Raw genomic sequence first — 22,572 nt, 5'->3', positions numbered from 1 at the left:
GCCAGGGATGGGCAACTGGAGGCCCCGGGGGCCGCATACGGCCCACACCCTCACTTGAAGTGGCCCTCAGTTCAACTACATGCATTTGAGCATGAAATCTTAAAAGTGCAGTGTAAAAATGCATAAAATTACTTCTTGCAATTAATGTTGGTCTGCTGTTCTTGCATTGAAAAAAAAATCACAGTAAGTGATTATTTTTTATTTGCTTCAAACCTTTTATATTCCTATTTATACTGTTCTACATGCATTTGAGCATGAAATATGTTACTGTAAACATTTAAAATTGCAGTTTCATCATATCTGGTTAAGTGCAAGGTCCTATATGTGGCCCTGTGGTAGTGTCCATGAAAAATTGTGGCCCCCTCCAGCATTTAAGTTGGTCAAAATGGACGAACACATGAAGTCAACCTAGAATGCAGTGGGCATTCGTCGTGGGATAATTGGTGCAAACATACTTGTAGATGAGGCTAAAACCCATAGATTGGGAAATCTATGGGGTCTTAAAGACATCATATGAATGTTGCCAGGAAGTCTAAAGCCTGCCTGCATGAATGACTCATCATGGCTACAAGTTAACATCCTGCAAACCTGTATCCATAGTGACATTGGCCGTGTTTCGACTGAGTACTTTCTGAGTACTTTTTGGAAAGTGGCTGAGTGTTTTGGCTCCGCCCACTAGTTAGTTCCCCTCGGCCTCTGTTCCCATACAGGTACTTTTGTAGCGGCTAACCAACGGAGTCCGAATGTGACAACAGACCGACGCGGCAAACAGTGTTGCCAACTTAGCAGCTTTGTCGCTATATTTAGCGACTATTTAGACCCCTCTAGCAACTCTTTTTCAAAAAGCAACTCGCAACAAATCTAGTGACATTTTCTGGTGTTACTGGAGACTCGTTCCTACTCTTCTTAACGAGTAGCACCGTCCCAAAGCACTCACAAGCGGCCCAGGCCTCCTGCAGCGGTCTCTCCCAGCTGCAGTCAGCAGAGCCAGAGCTGTTAACCCCTCAGCGTCCAGTTTGCACCAGTCTGAAAATTATGCGTGAAATCGCCACTACCTGGGCGGATCCTCTCTCCCAAGTTACACCCACAGCGGCCCACTAGAGGTAAAAGTACCTAATGGAAACACAATAAATTAGTCGCCTGACCAGGGACTTGAACCCTGGACCCTCAGATTAAAAGTCTGATGCTCTACCGACTGAGCTATCCAGGCTCCTAATAAGTTCTTCTTCTGGAGAAAAGACTTCCATGAGGTTTGAGCCAGTGAAGACACATACATATATATGTGCATAATTGTATATTAGAGTGTCCACGAAGACTTGGACTTCACTTAATACCTCTTTTTGACCAAGGCAGTTCCAGGGCTTCTTGACGGTGCCTAATCTTGAACCAGTTCCTCACTTTTTCGACTACTAAAGAACTGGCTCTTGGTCAGGAAAACTGGTTCCAACTGAGTGGCCCCGACTCTTTGCTGGTCTTGAACCATGAACCAACAAGTCAGGGGCTGGGGCGGGATTATCATGACCAACAAGGCGTGTATCATTCATTTTATATTATTTGTTTAACTGCCATGTGATTGATATGGGCTTGTGTTAGCAGGTTAGCATTAACGGGCAAGCATTAACGGGCTAGCATTAACCAGCTAGCGTTAGCTTACAACAATGTCTGACATCAACATCTCATGTTCAGTGTTAATAACAACGTAGTCAGTAAATAAACAATTCACCTGAACATGGACTTAAGACCTCAGATTAAAAGTCTGATGCTCTTCCAATTGAGCTACCCAGGCTTCGTTTGTGCTACTCTCTGGAGGAAGTCATCATCTGAAGTCCAAATGTAGGTTTAAGTCAAGTCAAGTCAAACTTTATTTATAGAGCACATTTAAAACAACCGGGGTTGACCAAAGTGCTGTACAGATATCACAGTTGCAGGAAATACGGTAAAAACTAAAATACTAAAATACATAAACACAGTGCAACAATGAAGACTATAGAACTTTTATCCATTACCAACTTATTACATGTAGAAATGGACACAGGTCTCTCCCCCGTTCTCCTTATCCTCTACAGGGACCATCAGCTCGGCCTGATTCAAGTCCTGGGTCAGCTCTTTGTTACAAGAACCAAACGGACTCATGGAAATCTCCAGAGTGCTGTATGAAATATAAATGATGTGTGTGAGGGATGTGAGTCCAGCTGCTGTCATTAGAGGCACATATATATATATAGATATAAAACAGCATGTTGCACCATCTGCTCTGTGCTGTTTTAGTTTTGGGACATCGACCATTTGAACTAGTTTACAAGTAGGTCATGAGCAGACAGACAGACAGACAGACAGACAGACAGACAGACTTACTTGTAGAAAAAAGTTAATGACATCTCTGCATTTGTGTACATATATTTTTTTCAAGAATCGCTGAAATAGACTCAACTTATTTACATTTTTTTGCTTCCAAATTATTAAGTCCATCAGCTTTTACATGTACGAAGTTTGAAATTGATGTGATGAGATTGATTCAATAAAAACATCATGTAAACTACAATAGACAACAATCTGAACATTCATACTATATATGATGTTTGATAAATGATTGATTTGGGAACAATGATGTGGTTGAATAGCTGGCTTGTCTTGTTGTTGAACATACTGTCACATCATTCAGTAAATATCCAGACAGGACACGCATCATGCCTTTTGGTGACACAAAACAAAATGTTCATTCCACAGTGTCTTGTTAATATTTTGATTGAGATAAAGATTAACTGTGTGTTTACATGCTGTGAATGAGTGAATCAACTTTATTTATTCCTAACATAAAAAAAACACAATAAAACAAAGAGTAGCCATGCCTGAAAAGGAGTGGGTAGAAGTCAAACTTATATTTCCCTACCCCCTCCTCACGTCTCCTCTATTAACTCTCATTTATAAAAAAAAATCCCAAATTTAATTAAAACCAATACACAAACAACTGTACCCACTTTATTTACATTCCAAATATGACAGATATAGCAACAGCTATCCCAAGTATATTTACAGTGCAGGTGGTTGATAGTAATTGTTCTAAAAATTAAAAATAAAACAAGTCTTGTTTGGTCTTAACAAAAACAACCTTTAACACAACCCTTTCTCTCCCATATGACTCCAAAAAAGTATATTTTTGTATGTTTTTTTAAAATTGAGTGTGTGTGTGTGTGTGCGTGTGTGTGTGTGTGTGTGTGTGTGTGTGTGTGTGTGTGTGTGTGTGTGTGTGTGTGTGTGTGTACATGTGTGTAAGACAAACATAATTTTCCTGTGTAATGACTGTGTACCGTGTATCAGGTTTAAAGTAGTCTTGAGTTAAGGAAATGAGCGTCTAACTCATAAACACACACACAAACACACACACACACACACACACACACACACACACACTGACAGTGTTAATGTTTTATTGTGCAGGATCTTCTGGAGGAGAGTCAATATTTACCTCCTCTCTCTCTCTCTTTGTGTTTTCTCTCACATCCTTTCTCTACAGTTTTCTTTGTCGTTCTCCGGTCTCAGATACTGTTCAGTCCTGTTTTTAGTCAAATTAAAGAATCAATAATTTTACATGTTGTACTTTAATTTCAACCACACAGTGTCAGTCTGTACATTACCCCTGTAAGCAGTGTGACCAGCTAGTTTATACAGGTATAACTCTCAGAGACTGGAGATGTCCGCTCGTCCACAGAAGGACTATATTTGGTCGTGAGGCAGAAAAATGCTAAACTCGTGTGGATTAAAACGCTCAGAGACTCAGAGACAGGCTTAATGTCAGCTGCTTCACCGCTTTGATGTTCTCAAACCAAAACAACCAATTAGCTTCAAGTGCTGGTCCAGTGACCAATCAGCATGCTGGAACTAATCCCTGAACCAACTACAGCACAGCAAGGATGTCATGTGACTCCAGTAAAATAATATACATTAAGATTACATTTAAAGAGAATATAACGTCAATAAGGTGTGCTTTTTCCTTTTAATATTCTCCTCACTGAGCCTTGTATTTCACTGCAATGTATAAAATCTATTAATACTGTAGGTCTATGGAATCAGCACAATCATGGCTAGAAGTGGGAACAACTCAAAAATGTATTTTGTGTAGAATAGCAGTTATAATGACATAAATCATAAAAAAAAGAAAAATGTTGAATTTCTCTGGTAAATTATTTTTTATAACTGGAATAAAATGGAATCTATATATACAACACTTTTCCCACAAGTGTCACCAATGTCAGAGGAAAAAAGTTTGCTCCATCCAAGTGACAATATTCCTACTAATCTGATACAGGCTTATTAAAATGAATATTCCACTCATGCACCTATTTACATCCATGTATATGTTGTTATCACGCCAAAATATGGACAAATGGAACAGCTGTGCCCCTTTTTGGACTACAGCCTCCCTATTTCATCCCTTGATTGATTGATTTTATTGAAAAATATTTTTTAAAAATCAATACAAGATATGTGTTCCATGTCCATTTTTTAAAAATAAATTGTCATGGATAACATAAGAAGCCAGAAAAAGTATTTGTGACATTTCTCTACTTTTTTAAATTTCATCTAGACCCAAGTAAAATACACTTGGTTTTGCCCAGATGGAGAGATTCTTGTCACTTTCACAAATGAACAAGTATTGTAAACTCTTAACTTAAGGCTTTTCCAATCCCAGTTTTATCTTTGTGCGACTTAAGTATATAGAGCAGAATCATCTGCATAGAAAATGAGTTTACATGAATATTCTGATTTTAAATCATTCACATAGCAGGAAACAACAAAGGATATTTTCCTGGGGAACTCTGCATTCTAGTATTTTAGGACTGGAAAGTAATTCATAAGCATCCACCAATTGTATTTTTTCTTTGCGATAAATACCTATCCATTTGAATACTCAACCCCATAGAATTCAGTTTCATCATTATTATAAAGTTAACCACCATCTTTAAATGATCCACGTTGCATTATTTATGTGTATCTAAAAATCTGTTGATCTCCAAGTCTTTGATAATGTTTTAAAGTAGGTGTGTTTTTCTTTCTTTTCTTTTGGCCTTACGTGTCTTAATCTGAATATATTACATTTCAAATGAGGCCTAATTCAGAATATCCAAACACAACATGCTGTTTAAATTGTCCACATCAAATTCAGAACATGTTCATTTTCTGATAATAGTGGAATATTATTGTATATGGAAATATTTTCACTGAATGATATTCAAATTTCTTGTTCTATTTTATTCTAATCTGTTTTCTTCTGTTTTGTGTTTGCTCAGACTGCCTGTTTAAGGTTTGTCCCATGAGTCGGTACTCGGCTCAGAAACAGTTCTGGAAAGCCAAACAAGCCAAACATGAGAAGGACAAGATCGCTGATGTGGTTCTGCTGCAGAAACTACAGGTAACACACACACACACACACACACACACACATGCAGACACACATTTCTGCTCACATATTCAGTTGTTCATTGTTGTCTGGTTGTATTCAGACAGATTTCAGAATGAAATGTTTCTACATGTTGGAAACTAAAATTTGTGCTGTTTTTGTGCTGCAGCATGCATCAAACCTGGAACAGAAGCAGAACGAGACAGAAAACAAGAAAGTCCACGGCGATGTTGTCAAATACGGAACTGTCATGCAGGTAAGTTACACACAAGTACAAACATGTGTTGCTATGTGTATATGTGGCTTAATATAAATGAGAGTGTCCTAATATATGGGCCCCTAAAGATTTGTGGACTAAACACACATGTCCACACTGGCCAATGAGTCTGTGTGCTCCTGCAGATCACCATGAATGATGGCCATATTGAGCACTACAGACAATCAGGGTATCAGGCTGAATAGTGGGGTTCCACAGGGGAGCAGCCTTGGGCCGCTACTATACTCCATCTTTGTCAATGACATGCCATATGCATTAAAGCGTGCACATGCTGTAATTTACGCTGATGACACGACATTGCATGTCTCTGCAGAAAACATTACATCTGTGGAAAAGTTACTGCAACATGAATTAATGCTAGCTTCAGAGTGGGTTTTGGAGAATAAGCTAAAGCTGAATGTCTTGAAAACTAAATGTATGGTTATTGGCTCTAATCATGTAATGAGGTCTGAACCCAAACTGTGTGTTTCTATCCAAGGCAGTGCTATAGAACAGGTCACAGAAGCCAAACTGTTGGGAGTAACAGTGGATGAAACTTTATCTTGGTTGAATCATATCAATAATATAGTGTCCAAAATGAGTTACAATATCTCTAACATCAGAAGAATTACCTACCTGCTGAATGAATCAACTGTTAAACTATTAATTAATTCCTTAGTTCTGTCTCATCTGAATTACTGTCCAACAGTTTGGTCCAGTGTCTCAAGCAAAGACCTTTTTAAACTGCAGCTCACTCAAAACAGGGCAGCACACCTCGCTCTGCAGTGCTCTTTTAGAGAAAGTGTTAGGAGTATGCACAAGAGACTCACATGAATGCTGGTGGAGGAGAGACTGGCTTATAGTCTTATAATGTTCTTGAGAAAGACTTATATCTCACATAAACCTGTTTCTTTATTCTTACAACTTCAGCCGACAAATGTGAAACATAGTTATAGTACTAGACAGGCCTCAGGAAACACCCACACTTGATCACAACCAGTGGAGCGTCGAGTTTTAAACTGAAACTGAGAGAAGCAGTGTTTCGTCATAATTTTATGCTGCAATAGTCTATGAAAATAGGAAATCATGTTAAGTTGAACTCAAGTATGTTAATACATCTGCACTGAACATCATGTAATTTATGCTTACCTCGTATACTCTTCTATAATCATGTAACTCTTTTTATAATCATGTCTTATACTACTTCATATATATCATAATCATGTTAGTATACATTATAATCATGTTAGGATGAATGACTTCATGTTATTATCAGTGTGAATGCTGTAATTGTGTAATAATTGTTTGATTTAATGTGGACTCCAGGAAGAATAGTCTTAATCTCTATGAAGACTAATGGGGATCCAAAGGATACAATAAACAATAAATCAATAAACTTGAACAGGGACTTGAAACCTGGACCCTCAGATTAAAAGCCTTTTTCTCTACCGACTGAGCTACCCAGGCTGTATTGGATTTGCTCTCGGAGGAATGATCGCTTGGAATCCAAATGGAATGAAATTTCTGATCTGGCAAAAAGAGCCACATATGTCACATACCTAAGTGTAAGTGACAGCTCGTCACTTGTGGATGTAACAGGCACATTCCAGGAAGTGCTGAGGACTTGTCTATTGCACAACTCATCATGGAAGAATCCAGACCCGAAGATTGAACGTCAAAAGATCTTCCAACTGAGCTATCTGAAGCTGATTACACCCTATAAAAGTCTACCAGTTCCTCCTGTAGTAATCTAGAGGAAGGTAGACTCTAATTTGCATGTAGCCTAGAGAGTGTCCTAGTGCCTTAAAGACTTGTTGACATAGCATAGATCTGGAGAAGTTGGAAAGTGCTAAGGCACAAATCGTTATGTTCCCAAGAAGACTGTGGACCTCCATGAATGAGGGCTTCAAACTGTTGCTCAATAAACTACCGCCTGAACAGGGACTTGAACCCTGGACCCTCAGATTAAAAGTCTGATGCTCTACCGACTGAGCTATCCAGGCTTCGCTTGAGTTCCTCTCTTGAGGAAACGATCGCCTGGAGTCCAAATGAAGGGTTGGGCCAAGAAAGACCACACAACTATTGTCCATGAACAACTCCTTCTCGCCTGTTGGACTCTGACTTGGGCAAACCAAGACAGGTTGCAAGCAGAGATCTGATTTGCCCAATACAGACACATATTTGTGGTTAAGTGTAAATGATCATGTTTTACAAGAAAGTAGGACTTATGGTCTCTGCCATTGAAGTCTAATATTTCAGCCAGCATTGCATCAGAAACTGCCACCATGTTCCCTGGAGTTGGTCTGTCATGGTCTGGATTCTGTTATTACCAGTTAATCTTCAATAAAATTCTGAGCACTACAGACAGATCGCACAATAGTCTTGTCACCTGAACAGGGACTTGAACCATGGACCCTCAGATTAAAAGTCTGATGCTCTACCGACTGAGCTATCCAGGCTTCCTGCAGGTCCTCTGTCGAGAAACTATTGCCTAAAGTCCAAATGCAGGTTCAAGTCAATACAACATTTACCAACTCCTTCTGTTCCGGAGGAAAGTTGACCCTAAATTTGCAAGTAGCCTGGAAAACCCAGAAGGGTTGCAAGCAGATTTCTGATTTGGTCAAAGGAGACACATATTTGTGGCTATGGGTCTCTGCCATTTAGTTGGGGAGAAGTAGGGTTTTGTGGGTTGGTACCTGAAACCTAAAAGCCTGGTTGACATAACTCACATCTGAAGAGTCCCAACTGATTGAGAGTGTAGACATCCTGCAGACCTCCATGAATAAGCACTACATGTCACATATGTTTGTAAAGTAGTTATCAGAATTGGACTTGAACCATTGACTCCTTCATAATTCATCCTGAACTGAACATGAAGCAAGTTTTCACTTTGCTTTGTCTGCCTGCTCTAGGTGTTTTATGCAGTAAATCGTCAATTCTCTTGAACAACCAAAAGAATCAAGTTCTTTCTGTTATTTTCCTCCAGTTTTATTCCTTTGACCTAACCCTATATATTCATTAAATGAGTTCACATTTTACACTCAAGATAAAAACTGAGGATGTGTCTTTCCATGCAGAAGGAACTTGTGTCCATCTGATTTCATGCTCAGATCAGATCAGATCAGACAGTTTCCAACAGTAAAAGCAGCTGGAGGTGTGCAGACTCGTCCCCTGACAGCAACGCCTATTCGGAGCAACATTTTTGATGAATGCTGTCAGCGTTAAGTTCAGGGACGAGCACATTGTGTTTACTGTGACGGCTTCACACTAAAGGCCAACATGTGTTTGCCTAGTTTAAGCCTCTCAGCAGCAGCAGGAAGTGTGTGAAGGCTTTATTTATGTATCTATCTATCTATCTATCTATCTATCTATCTATCTATCTATCTATCTATCTATCTATCTATCTATCTATCTATCTATCTATCTGTCTATCTATCTATCTATCTATCTATCTATCTATCTAACTATCTATCTGTCTATCTGTTTATGTATTGCCTAATGTACATAAATCAGAAACTAATAAAAAGAAGAGAAATAAATAAATAATCATTAGTACTGTATTCCCAGTATCAGTTACTGACCATTTAAATAAAGAATTAATAGAAATAAAATAAATAATGAATGAATCGTTTCCATATTATATGTTGTGTAAAAAAAGTTTATATATAATAATATTTAATATTTTGCTTATACACAGGAAAAAGCCTTCTTTACAGATGCCCTTAAACTTTTTTATATACAATTTTGCTTTAAAAAAATAAATAAAAGTAACATAACGATGACTACCACAACTACTACTAATAAAAATAATACAGTTATTATTAATACTAGTATAATAGTAATAGTCCAGTTCCAATTAATTGCTGACCAAATAAAGATTAAATGGAAATAAAATAAAATAGCTCACATAATTTCCAAACTCTACATAACGATGGTTTTCTGTATTATGTTGTGTAAAAAAAAAAGTTTAATATTTAATGTTATACTACAACATAAACATGGAAACCATTAGATACCAATAGGTCTGTAAATAAAATTATATGAATTATTACTAAACATATAAACAGTGCTTTATTGTTACAGCTGGTTGAAATGGATCTGATTTTAAACACTTTATATAATTTTGTGTGGTTAAATCTGTAACACAGAATGACTAAAGCTATCAGACAAATGTAGTGTAGTAAAGAATACAATATTCACCTCTGAGATGTAATGGAGTAGAAGTATAAAGTTGCATAAAACTTAAATATTCTACTAGAGTACAAGTACTTAAGTACAGTACTCAAGGAAATGTACTTCAGGTGTTCACTGTGGGCTGTTTGTATTGACGGAGCCACACGTGCTGCCATAACAACCAGGTGACTCAAACCCCCCCAAAGGAGACTGTCTGAGACACACACACACACACACACACACACACACACACACACACACACACACAGAAACACTGTCTCTGTCTCTGTGTATCGACATATTTGCTATCTGTTAGTGTCAATATTGACCTGGAATTCAGAGCTGAAGATCTGTCATCATAACACACACACACACACACACACACACACTTTCTTGTTTTTCTATCTTCATGAGGGCCCTCATTGGAATAGTAAATTCCCTGGCAAGGTTATAATAGTTTAGGAGTTTTCATTAGTTTTGGTTTTAATTTTCGTTGCCAATTTTCGTTTTCAAATTCAGTTAGTTTTAATTAGTTTTTAGACTGAGTTTGCTAGTTTTAGTTTAGTTTTTATTAGTTTTAGTTTTTTGTAATGGGGTATTTGTTGGGTGGGAGATTAAAAGAGGTCACAGTAAATTTTGCCTTTATTTCCTTTGTCTTATCCATCTTGATTATGTCTGAAAAAAGTTGACAAAGACGAAAACGAAGGACATTTTCACTATAATTTTAGTTAGTTTTGTAACCACACAATACAGTTTCAGTTAAATATCATTATCATGTAACCTTTAACCCTTAAAACAAAGTCTGAAATATCAAAAAAACCTTTAAAGAAGTGAGGACCGGCAAAATGTCCTCACTTTGCAAAAATGTCCTCACTCTGTTGGTTAAAAACGTGTTCTGGTCCTCACTATGTAGGAAGAACAAGAACACACACACACACACACACCTTACTTCTGCAGGAATCTTTATCTTAACAATCTGACACAGTTTCACTGAGCGGCAACCACACCCAGTGTGTGTGAGTGAGTGTGTGTGTGTGTGTGTGTGTGTGTGTGTGTGTGTCTGTGCGTGTGTGTGTGTGTGTGTGTGTTGAAGGTGTGGACAGTATGGTGTGTAGTTATCCATTAAACTGCAGATGACAGCTGAAGTTTACCTTTCACATGTTTAAACATTATTTAATATTTGTCATCAGCTCACATAAAACCAGCAACCTGTTTCTTAATAACACTGTGACCTTAAAACAGGTTTCTATATGCTTTAATCGTTCCGCTTGTTCATTCTGTGCATTCAAATATCACTTCCTAACTCACTTTTAATAGAGTTGGACTAAAGCCACAATCCTTCTGTGTTTCTATGATAATAGGAAAATAAGAAAAACGGGGAATTTTGTACTAAAACAGCTGCAGCTATATTTTATCAAGTTTTTAGTCTTTTATTGCAGTTTATTTCTTGTTATTATAGCTGTTATGTGTTTCTTGTCTTTAATTTGTTTGTATTTTCTTAAAAAATACTACATTTTTCTCATTTTTATTGATTTTGTGCATTGATCTGTAGTTTTTAAGTCACTATTGTCTCTGTGGAATTAAGATCAAATAAATAGCAAAATCAACATCAGTGTGTGTTCGGTTTCAGGCTGACCCTTAAACTTAAAAAAGCTTTACGACACCATTTCTAAATCAACCCAAGCTTTGTTTCCTGAGTTTTATATTCAGTAAAAAAAAATTAATATTGGCGTATATCAGAAAAGATACTAATATATCTGTGATAGGATAGTATTGGATGGACATACAGTAAATCCTCACACTTTTGCTGTATTTTTATAGCCTGGCTAACACAACACAACAAATGAGATTAGTCTGGAAACCAGCCGTTCATTTCTCCGTAGAGGAGGTGTGGTTTACGATCCTCCAGAGCCGTTTATTGGTCGCTTAGAATGTCTATCAAAAGCGTCTGTAGGTAGCTCTTAGCCAATCAGATCAGTTATACCAGATGACGTATGTAGAGAGACAGAAATTGATGCTTACATAGCCAGACTAGACCATCTCTACTTTGAGACTAAAATGCTCAATTCTGCTTCTGCAACGTTTTTCTGCAGCATGTTCACACTCAGCCACACACATCCACTAATTTTATGGGCAATAAACAAGCTGCTGCAGGTCTCTCGGCGGCTCCGCTGTCCCCCGGCTCGTAGCGAGATCACCGGCGTTACGGTAGCGGGCTAGTAGCGGCGCTAGTTGGTAGATAAGTAGATTAGACTTTTCCCAAATCCTGTCGGAAGCAAGGCTAAAACATCCTTTTTCGTGGTGAAACAGGCGTCTGCTGCAGCCATGTTGGATCCGTAAGAAAACTACAAAACTACAAGCTTCCATCTGTCGAGTAGTACGTGTCATCGTCTTGCCGTCCCTCCCCGTTCTGTGATTGGATCCCTAAAACAGGGCTAAGAAACCTCTCTGGTTTCCAGACTGCCTGGAGGTTCGAAATGAAATTCGAGCAAGCAAGGCAGTATGGGTATATCCAGGCTAGTATTTTTATGCAACATGCAGTGAAATAATAATCATGTTTGCTCTGTGTACAGCTGCTCCACATGAAGAGTAATAAATACCTGACGGTGAACAAGCGTCTGCCGGCGCTGCTGGAGAAGAACGCCATGCGGGTCACACTGGACGGGACGGGGAACGAAGGCTCGTGGCTCTTCATCCAGCCGTTCTGGAAGCTACGTGCCAACGGGGACAACGTGAGTACACACAGTACTGCACACAGTGTACCACAAATACACACAGTACTGCACATCTGTACATATTGTACCACACTCTGATCTATTCAGGGTCCTCAGAGGATCAATCATCAGGATTTCAATTCAATTCTGATCTGTCCTGCAGCGCCACCTTCAGGGCAAACTTCACTCTCGTAGACAGATATTTACAGTTATCTTTCCTCTATGTAATAATAGTAAAATCAGTATTATAATGATGATTACCACAATGACTAATAAAAAGAATATGATTATTATGAATACTACTACTCATGCTATTACTGATAAAATCAATAATGGTCACGATCATAATCATAAAAAGCTTTAATCCAATACTGCCCTACAGAGCCTAACTGCAGTAAACACATTATTGGTCGAAATTGAGTTATAAATGAAAATGCACTCCTTTAGGTCTGTTTTACCTTGTCACAAAGAATAGATTTCAATTTTGCTTTAATTCAGAGAAATAATTATATAAAAATTGCAGTAACTACAACATCCAACTCAAAACCAAAGCAGACAGCAGTAATTGCACTTACCACGGTCTGATTTGGATATATATATATATATATATATATATATGCATTTAAACATAAAACAAAAGCAGTGCAGCCATGTATTTCTTCATCGTGTTGAATAGTGAAGACAAGAATAGTAGAAATTATATGTTTATTTGACAGGGAAAGTATTATCTAGATAGTGATTAAGTGAAAAAAAGTGAGATAAAATTATATTAAGACTAAAATATAACATTACTTTACAATATTAAGTCTAAAATACACAAATCTTTGAATAGAGACACTTTTTAATACATTCATAACAAACTCAATTTGAAAATGTTGATTCACTGAAAACAAAATATAAAAGCTGAAAGAAGACAACAACATTGTAGTTGCTGCACTCTGTTTGTGCATTACTATTAGAACCTTTTACAGCAAAACCAGAGTGCAGTAACTACATTTTTTGGGGTCAAAGGTCAAATAAATCATCATGATTTTTCAGCATAAAAATTACATCCTCAATACATGTAGAAATAAGTGTTATATCACTTTCCTACCTATAACCTGTTTGGCTGGCCAGTTAAAAAACGTTAAAAAACGTAAAGCAGTTTTTCTCAGTTTTACCCCTTGCGTAGTTACTGCAGTTATACTTTGTAGGGCAGAATACATTAAACATATTTAATATATAGTAGTAGTCCTTCAAATAAATGAGAAATACACAAAAATGAGGCTCCGAAATGAAGCAATACAGGCAGTATCACAGTAGCTGGTAGTAGTGGTGGTACTAAAATCTAGGTTTGCTGCAGTATCAGCAGCAGTAAACATAGTGTTAGTAATAAATATAATAATAAACTGCTTCATTACTTTTGTATTGATCCTTCCAGATCTGCAGAGATATTATCAGCAGTAGTACATGCAGTAGCAGCAGTAGTAGTACTCGCAGTAGTATTTGTTTCAGTAGTATGAGTGTGTATGTGCTGCCTGCTGCAGGTGGTGGTGGGAGACAAAGTGATCCTGAACCCAGTGAACGCTGGTCAGCCGCTCCACGCCTCTAACTACGAACTGACCGACCACCCAGGCTGCAAGGAGGTGAGACACACACACACACACACACACACACACACACAAACAGAGTACGCTGAGTAGTACTGGATAAAGTACTGATACTGATCAGGATGAGTACTCTGTCTCCCCCTGTAGGTGAACTCTGTGAACTGCAACACCAGCTGGAAGATCAACCTGTTCATGATGTTCAGTGACCACAGAGAGGAAGTCCTCAAAGGAGTGAGTACACACAGTACACACTACTGCAGTACACACAGTACACACAGTACACACTACTACAGTACACACAGTACACACAGTACACCCAGTACAAACTACTGCAGTACACACAGTACACACAGTACACACAGTACACACTACTGCAGTACACACAGTACACACAGTACACACTACTGCAGTACGCACAGTACACACTACTGCAGTATGCACAGTACACACTACTGCAGTATGCACAGTACACACTACTGCAGTACACACAGTACACACTACTGCAGTACACACAGTGCACACTACTGCAGTACACACAGTACACACAGTGCACACTACTGCAGTACACACAGTACACACTACTGCAGTACACACAGTACACACTACTGCAGTACGCACAGTACACAGTACACACTACTGCAGTACACACAGTACACACTACTGCAATACACACAGTACACACTACTGCAGTACACACAGTACACACTACTGCAGTACGCACAGTACACACTACTGCAGTACACACAGTACACACTACTGCAGTACACACAGTGCACACTACTGCAGTACACACAGTACACACAGTGCACACTACTGCAGTACACACAGTACACACTACTGCAGTACGCACAGTACACACTACTGCAGTACGCACAGTACACACAGTACACACTACTGCAGTACACACAGTACACACAGTACACACTACTGCAGTACACACAGTACACACTACTACAGCACACACTTGTTTTAAAGTACTTTCTACAGCAGGTCACGCAGTGTAAACTTTACATTTTAGAAATCATAGAAAAAGACATTTCTTATAACTGCAGAACTTCACTGAGAATCTTCGTGTTTTTAAGTTTTCTTCAGTTTCACAGTAATGCAGTAATAATATAATAATAGTACATTTGATTTTTATAGCTCTTTTAAAAGGTACTCAAAGTCGCTTAACATAACAGAATTGAGACACACAAACACAAAATGAAGAAAAAAACTAAAACTAAACAGAGATGAGAGATTATGAGTTCAATTTTGAAAAGGTGGTTTGAGGTGATTTTTGAAGGCGCGGAGTGAGTCTGTATGTGGATGTGAGTAGGGAGGAGGTCCAGAGGGTTGGGGGTCAGGTTGGAGTCTGTAGATCTGAGGTTGCGGGTGGGGGAGTGTGTGAGGTACTGTACTTGTCTGTACATTCATGAGTTCACTGCAAACTGAAGCTGCTGACACATCATCCTGCTCACTTTTTATGGAAACATTCAACATAATAAAAACATCCCAAAAGGAGGATTACGAAACTGTTTTCCAAGGAGCAGCACCTGTAATATGAGTCTATGAGAAACTGTAAACGCTGCAGCGTGTCCTGTAACGGCTCTCTGACTTCCTCTCTCTCTCTCTCTCTCTCTCTCTCTCTCTCTCTCTCTCTCCCTCTCTCCCTCTCTCTCTCTCTCTCCCTCTCTCTCTCTCTCTCTCTCTCTCTCTCTCTCTCTCTCTCTCCCTCTCAGGGCGACGTAGTGCGTTTGTTTCACGCTGAGCAGGAAAAGTTTCTGACCTGCGACGAGTACAAGAGCAAACTGCACGTCTTCCTCCGGACCACGCTGAGGCAGTCTGCAACCTCTGCCACCAGCTCCAACGCCCTGTGGGAGATCGAGGTACACACACACACACATTCTTGTACTTCTATCTTTGTGAGGACCCTCATTGGAATAGTGGATTCCCTAGTAAGGTTATAATAGTTTTGAATTTCTCATTAGTTTTAGTTTTAATTTGGTTGTGAATTTTTGTTTTCAAATTCAGTTAGTTTTAATTATTTTTTAAGTGAGGTTGCTAGTTTTAGTTTAGTTTTTATTAGTTTTAGTTTTTTGTAATGGGGTATTTGTTGGGTGAGAGATTAAAAGAGGTCACAGTAAATTTTGCCTTTATTTCCTTTGTCTTATCCATCTTCATTATGTATGAAAAAAGTTGACAAAGACAAAAATGAAGGACATTTTCACTATAATTTAAGTTAGTTTTGTAACCACACAATACAATTTCAGTTAATTATCATTATCATTTAACCTTTAACCCTTAAAAAAGTCTGAAATCTCAAAAAAGCCTTTAAAGAAGTGAGGACCAGCCAAAATGTCCTCACCTTGCAAAAATGTCCTCACTATGTAGGAAGTACAAACACACACACACACACACACACACACACACAGTTTCCTTTAAAATTGTATTAAACTCTCTCTGTGTGCTGATTGGTCTGTCAGGTTGTCCATCATGACCCGTGCCGTGGGGGGGCGGGACACTGGAACAGTCTCTATCGCTTCAAACACCTCGCCACTGGAAACTACCTGGCTGCTGAGGTAACCATGGCAACACCTGGGGGAGGGACAGATGAATGGATTAATAAATTATTCATCTTTAAATACTAGTTCTGTGTTTTAATCCACATTACTTTTTCTTTTTTAAAGACACCAAAACTCAAGTGAAATTCAATCTCAACCAAAATAATTTACCCTAAAACATGGATCCAAAGTTAAACTGAATACCTGTGGACTTTATTTTGTTTTAATTTTATTATAATATCAGTTGGGCTGTCACTTTTTTATTTGTTATATATATTTTTATTAAGCAAATAAATTCAACATACATTCCACATTTTAATAAAATAAAAAACATATAAAATATTTTTTGTAGTTCAATATACTTTTTTTTAAATTAGATGACAGGCTTAAATAACAATTATTATTACTACCAATTAATCTTCTTATAGATGACCAAGACAAGCAAATATTCACATATATTCATTATTTTATTTTATATTTTGGCATTTTTGCTTAAAAATAGAAGATGAATCATTGAGGGTCAATTGACTAAATGCTTTGACTTTAATGATGACCAACATCATTTACAATTTTTACTCAAAAACAATAGACTTAATGTAAACTGAGCGTCTGTGGAGGAAGTTTTGTTTCTGTTTGACAGATATAGAAATTTACAGTTAAGACAGATAAAAATGTCAAATTCATTAAAATCGTATTAGTGGTTTTTCATTCAATGTAGATTCCTGTTAAATTTTTTTTAAGACACCATATTGGGTTATGTTACTTATTTTATAATTTCAAATTTAAGGTGTTTTCATACACAATTTAAATTTGAAGCGAAAGGTTTCTTTGTGAAGCACATTTACATAGAAGGATATACTTCCTCATTTTAATGCTGATTTAAATTATTCTGACTTATATTAGTTTTACTTTAATCACTTCGATGAGTAATATTCACATTTTGCAATTTAATGGAAGTGTGTTTATTTTAAGCTTCTTTCGCAGAGAGACGCTAAATTTTGACACTTTCATGTATAATTTTTCACCAGAAGCTCTGGGAAACAAATTTCTTTGCAGGAAACATGTAAAAGTGAGTTTATTTAAAGGACAATATTGTTTGCTTCGCTTTCATTTTGTAGGTTGTCTCTTTAGTTCTGATTTCTAAAAAAAGAAAAAAGTTATTATTTAAAAAAAGGTTAATTTTAAAGTTAGTTAAAAAAGAAGAAGTTATTATTTAGAGTGTGTTGTCGTTGTTTGTATTATTCGAAAAAATCGAAGACGTTTTTTTTTTCTTGCAATAGATGCAGAAGTGTGAACCTAATTGTTATTGTTGTTGTTATTGTTATTGTTGTAGGAGAACCCGGGTTATAAAGGCGACAACGCAGAGCCGGCAGCCTCGGTGAGTCCGACCGATGTAAGAAGTTTAAAAGTTCAAAAGTACTATATTAGTGACAATTCTTCAGTGTTTAAGTTAAAGAGTAGCCAATTTCATGTGCTTTAACCCGTTGACCCCTGACCTCTCTCTAGCTGGACGTTAGTCGTAGCAACAAGCGTTCCCATGGCGAACGGATCAAGTACAAGCTGGTGGCGGTGGCACACGGGAACGACATCGCCTCGCTGTTCGAGCTGGACCCGACCACGCTGCAGAAGACCGACTCCTTCGTACCACGGTAAGAAAACATGGCGGTCACTGCGGCACCTTTTACTTCCTGCAGGTGTTTCACATTAAAAGTAGGGCCGGGACTCGATTAAAAAAATTAAATCTAATTAATTAGAGGCTTTGTAATTAATTAATCGAAATTAATCGCATTTTAATCGCATATAAATATTTGACCTGAGAACAGTGAGAAGTAATTTTTTTCACATGGATTTTTTGTATACCATTGAATAATGACTGAATACATAAGCTTAAGCAACAAAAATATTGTTTATTTTTGTTCAAGTCCAACAGACCAGTGCAATTTTTGCCATTAAGTGTAGCAATAGCATATTTAGAAATATAGTACATTTCATAAATTCAGGTAGCCTATAGGTAGGTAGACCTTCTGTAAACTATAATACTTTTTTTTAAAGTAAAACACAATACTTTCAAGTACATTCAGAACATTGGAAACCCTGACTATTAGAAAACATCTCTCTGTTGCTTCAGAGGCCATAACAGACTTTGTTGATTTACCAACAGCTGGTTTAAAAAAATCAAATTAATTTCAGTCCAACCCTCTCAATAACCTTGGCCAAAATAATAAAAAGTTCAACATAAAGTGCCAGTTGCACCAACAACATAATACGTAGTTCAACATAAAGTGTACCATTTAAAATAAAATAAAAAAAGACGCTTCCATCCGTTGGTTTTTAGTAACTAAATGTCCCATCATCCACGGGGCCAACCAAAGGTCTCATCAGCTTCTTCCTTCATGTTCACTGTGGTTTGTTGTTGTCTGAACTCATCAACGCTAGTTGGTGCTCCAGTATAATCGGTCCGACTGAAACTCATCCAGTGAGAAACGTTCCGTGGTGCAAAAATAAGTGCGATTAAAATGCGTCAAGTTTTTTTAACTTAATTTAATTAAAGCGTTAAAGTCCTGGCCCTAATTAAAAGACTACAAAGAAGCACAGGAAGTTTGTTTTTTAATGTGAATAAAATATTTCATATGAAACATTTGTGCAGGACGTCATGATTTCAAAGTTCTGGAAAAGTCCCATGTTGCATTGCGACACTCCCACATGTATTCTGATGCATTTTATTGGCCAAGAGACTGAAAATAGGTGGAAAAAACTACAAATACTACAAAACGACGTATCCGCTTTCCCGGCCTTAATGGTAGAATAACACAACATCGCTCCCGGTTTTAATGGTAGAAATGCGATAATGCTTTCCCGCCTTAAATGGGTTAAATAAAGCAGATTTTAAAAGAGGGTGTTCTCGCTTTCTTCCAGAAACTCGTATGTACGGCTGAGACATCTGTGCACCAACACCTGGATCCAGAGCACCAACGTCCCCATCGACATCGACGAGGAGAGACCCATCAGACTGATGGTGAGTTTGTCTCAACTTCAGACAGGATTAACAAAAAAATCAATATATGTATTGAAAAACATGACAGTTCAGTTAATGCAGCTAAAACAACACTGAGAAGGTACAACCATAAACAATATTTTTGTACCTGAAATGTTCATCACTGATCCAAACAGTTGCCAAAACAGTAGGAAGTCCTCTCTTCCAATAATTGATTTGATTGGCTGCTTAATCTGTCAGTTTGTTTCAGTTCTGGTCAATAGCAGTGAGTATCATACTCTGAATGACTGTTGTGTAAAAGCTGGAAGATTTATGACATATATTTTTGATCAGATTCATCTCCATTTAACATTTGAGAACTTTGGCGTCTTTTGTTAAACAAAAAAAGTTTATGTTGTATTTATTTTATTGTAGTCCTACTCATATACAGTTAAATTAATGTTAAGAATTATAAAATCGTATTGCATGGTAATGTATAGATAATACACCCAAAAGACTGGATCAGTATAAAACAGGTTAAACGATTTCCAATAGAAATAAAATAATGTTTCATCTGTAAATAATTGTGCAATGCAGCATGACTCAATTTTAAATTGATACTTTTTGAACTTTTTTTTAAATGAAAGAGAAAAAAAACAAAATCCCGTAACTACAAAAAATACGTTTAGCCTCTGTAGAAAACAGTGTGAACAGTTTACCTTTATATTTAACAAAAATATTGGTAATGTAATTATCGTTTACAAAAAAACATTCTTAAGTCCATCTTGAACATCTTAAGTCGCTTGTACGAGCGATTTTAGAGAACTTGCTGCTTTAACCAATTTTCTCCTGTTTTTAATTTTGTCTTTGGCACAAACATATCAGAAATAGTTCGGATATGCTGTAGGAGTTATTTGCAGTTTTTCACTAATGAATCGTATATTTCATTCCTTTGAGGTAATTTTGAATTTTAACATAAATAAAAATCAAAATAATCAAAGAGAAGGTTAACAGGGTTCGTACGGGTGTTTGAAATCCTTGAAAATGCTTGAATTTAAATGTTGTATTTTCAAGGTTTAAAAAGTGCTTGGATTTTAGATAAAGTGCTCGTAAATGCTTGAAATTCTTCCTGTATTTCTCTTGCAGTCTGACTATATCCATCTATAGACTATAGATAATCACATGTTCAATGTAAAAAATATTGAGTAGCCTATCTGAAATTAAGACCGTTCCTCCTAAAAGTGTAATACCATCACTGTTGGTATGGTTGAGTGAAATCTCCTCCTTTTAGTATGTAAGTACTCATCTAAAACATGCAACTTACAACAGGTGTAAGATACTGGAAAAGCTTGAAAATTGACCATGAAAGTCGTGGAAAAATGCTTGAATTTGGCCACTGCTAAAGTGTACGAAGCCTGGGTTAAGATACACTGAAAAAAGAAAACAGTTGAACCAACTTAATTGAATTGTTTCATTTGGTAACACCTAAATGATTTAAGTTCTTTCAAATTAATTTAAAATCATTTGTGTTAATCTAACTTATTAAATTAATTTGAAAGAACTTAATTGATTTAGGTGTTACCAAATGAAACAATTCAATTAAGTTGGTTCTTATTTCAGTGTAGTATGAAAATGATTAAATAAGAAAAAAAAAAGCCTTTTTTGTAGGGGACATATGAGCTGTGTTTTGTCTATCCATATATAATGCTATATCATGCTTGTATTAATGTACATCCTCATGTAGTTGGGAACGTGTCCCACTAAAGAGGACAAGGAGGCGTTCGCCATCGTCTCCGTCCCTGTGATGGAGATCAGAGATCTGGACTTTGCTAACGACGCCAGCGCCATGCTGAGCACCGTGGTGGACCAGTTCAGCCAGGGCTTTATCAGCCAGAACGACCGCCGGTACGAAACCATGGCAGTTTGAATAAAATGTCATAAACAATGGGAAACTACAAGCTGCTCAATGTTGGTTTTCTCTGTGTTTAATCTAAAATTGAAAATGTTTCAGGTTTGCAATCAAGCTGCTGGAGGACGTTGTTTTCTTCGTGGCTGATGTCATCAACAGCGGCCAGGCGGTCCTGGATGTAGCAATGACCAAAGCTAACCGAGAGAGACAGAAACTGATGAGAGAACAGAATATCCTCAAACAGGTATGATACAAAAGTTCCTCTGGTATTTAAAAGCAAGCCATGAAGCAGAATTAGGAAATATTTGATACTTAAAATCTGATTATGTGTTCAGATCTTTGGCATCCTGAAGGCGCCCTTTAAGGACCGGGGTGAAGAGGGTCCTCTGCTGCGTCTTGAGGAGTTGGCGGACCAGAAGAACTCTCCATATCAGTACATGTTCAGACTCTGCTACAGAGTCCTCCGTCACTCCCAGGAGGACTACCGCAAAAACCAGGTGAGGAGGAGGATGCTATCAAATCCAACTCAGTGTGTTCAGTTAGATTTCATGTATCAAACGGTGTACCCCAGGGTTGATTACTAGGACCATTCATCTTTTCATATGTATTTAAACTTTGGGAAAACATACCCAATTATTTTTATCATTCTATGCAGACAATACTGTTTTCTACTGTTTGTTGTTTGTTAGTAGAAAAAAATGAATTCTGGCAGTCACACTTAAAGGGGACATGTTATTAAAAAGCTCACTTTTTGTTGTTTGTTAGTAGTTGCTCCTTGCATGGTGTATTCACTTGTGTGTAAAAAAGGATGGGTTAAATGCAGAGGTGAAGGTTGAATTTCCCCATTGTGGGATTAATAAAGTAATTAATCTTAATCTTAATCTTAGAAAAAACTGAATTCTGGCAGTCACATTTAAAGCTCATTTAAAACTCAGTCAATTTTTTGGGCTGCCTAGGTCAGAAAACATGGGATTCAACATGTAATTTAAATTTGGCTCACCTTCCTATGTCACATG

General features: G+C 37.4%; 1 protein-coding gene and 3 non-coding genes across 4 annotated transcripts in view; 1 reads left to right on the top strand and 3 right to left on the bottom strand.

Annotated features, from left to right (window-relative positions):
- The window catches only part of itpr3 (inositol 1,4,5-trisphosphate receptor, type 3), a 103,035-nt gene that overhangs the window by 25,606 nt on the left and 54,857 nt on the right, over positions 1-22,572 (top strand). The window contains exons 3-15 of the mRNA XM_059333131.1: positions 5,289-5,410; positions 5,568-5,654; positions 12,401-12,559; positions 14,068-14,166; positions 14,278-14,361; positions 15,852-15,998; positions 16,596-16,691; positions 18,007-18,051; positions 18,180-18,322; positions 19,590-19,689; positions 21,392-21,552; positions 21,659-21,800; positions 21,892-22,053. Coding sequence (XP_059189114.1) covers positions 5,289-5,410; positions 5,568-5,654; positions 12,401-12,559; positions 14,068-14,166; positions 14,278-14,361; positions 15,852-15,998; positions 16,596-16,691; positions 18,007-18,051; positions 18,180-18,322; positions 19,590-19,689; positions 21,392-21,552; positions 21,659-21,800; positions 21,892-22,053 — 1,547 coding nt within the window. The remainder of the gene's footprint in view (positions 1-5,288; positions 5,411-5,567; positions 5,655-12,400; positions 12,560-14,067; positions 14,167-14,277; positions 14,362-15,851; positions 15,999-16,595; positions 16,692-18,006; positions 18,052-18,179; positions 18,323-19,589; positions 19,690-21,391; positions 21,553-21,658; positions 21,801-21,891; positions 22,054-22,572) is intronic.
- trnak-uuu (transfer RNA lysine (anticodon UUU)) lies at positions 1,138-1,210 on the bottom strand. Its single transcript has one exon. It is a non-coding gene; the product is annotated as a tRNA-Lys (tRNA).
- Positions 7,585-7,657, bottom strand: trnak-uuu (transfer RNA lysine (anticodon UUU)). The gene has a single exon. It is a non-coding gene; the product is annotated as a tRNA-Lys (tRNA).
- trnak-uuu (transfer RNA lysine (anticodon UUU)) lies at positions 8,041-8,113 on the bottom strand. Its single transcript has one exon. It is a non-coding gene; the product is annotated as a tRNA-Lys (tRNA).

The sequence above is a fragment of the Centropristis striata genome, chromosome 5 (genome assembly GCF_030273125.1).
Source record: "Centropristis striata isolate RG_2023a ecotype Rhode Island chromosome 5, C.striata_1.0, whole genome shotgun sequence".
Taxonomy (NCBI): domain Eukaryota; kingdom Metazoa; phylum Chordata; class Actinopteri; order Perciformes; family Serranidae; genus Centropristis; species Centropristis striata.
This window is presented reverse-complemented; position numbering and strand designations above follow the sequence as displayed.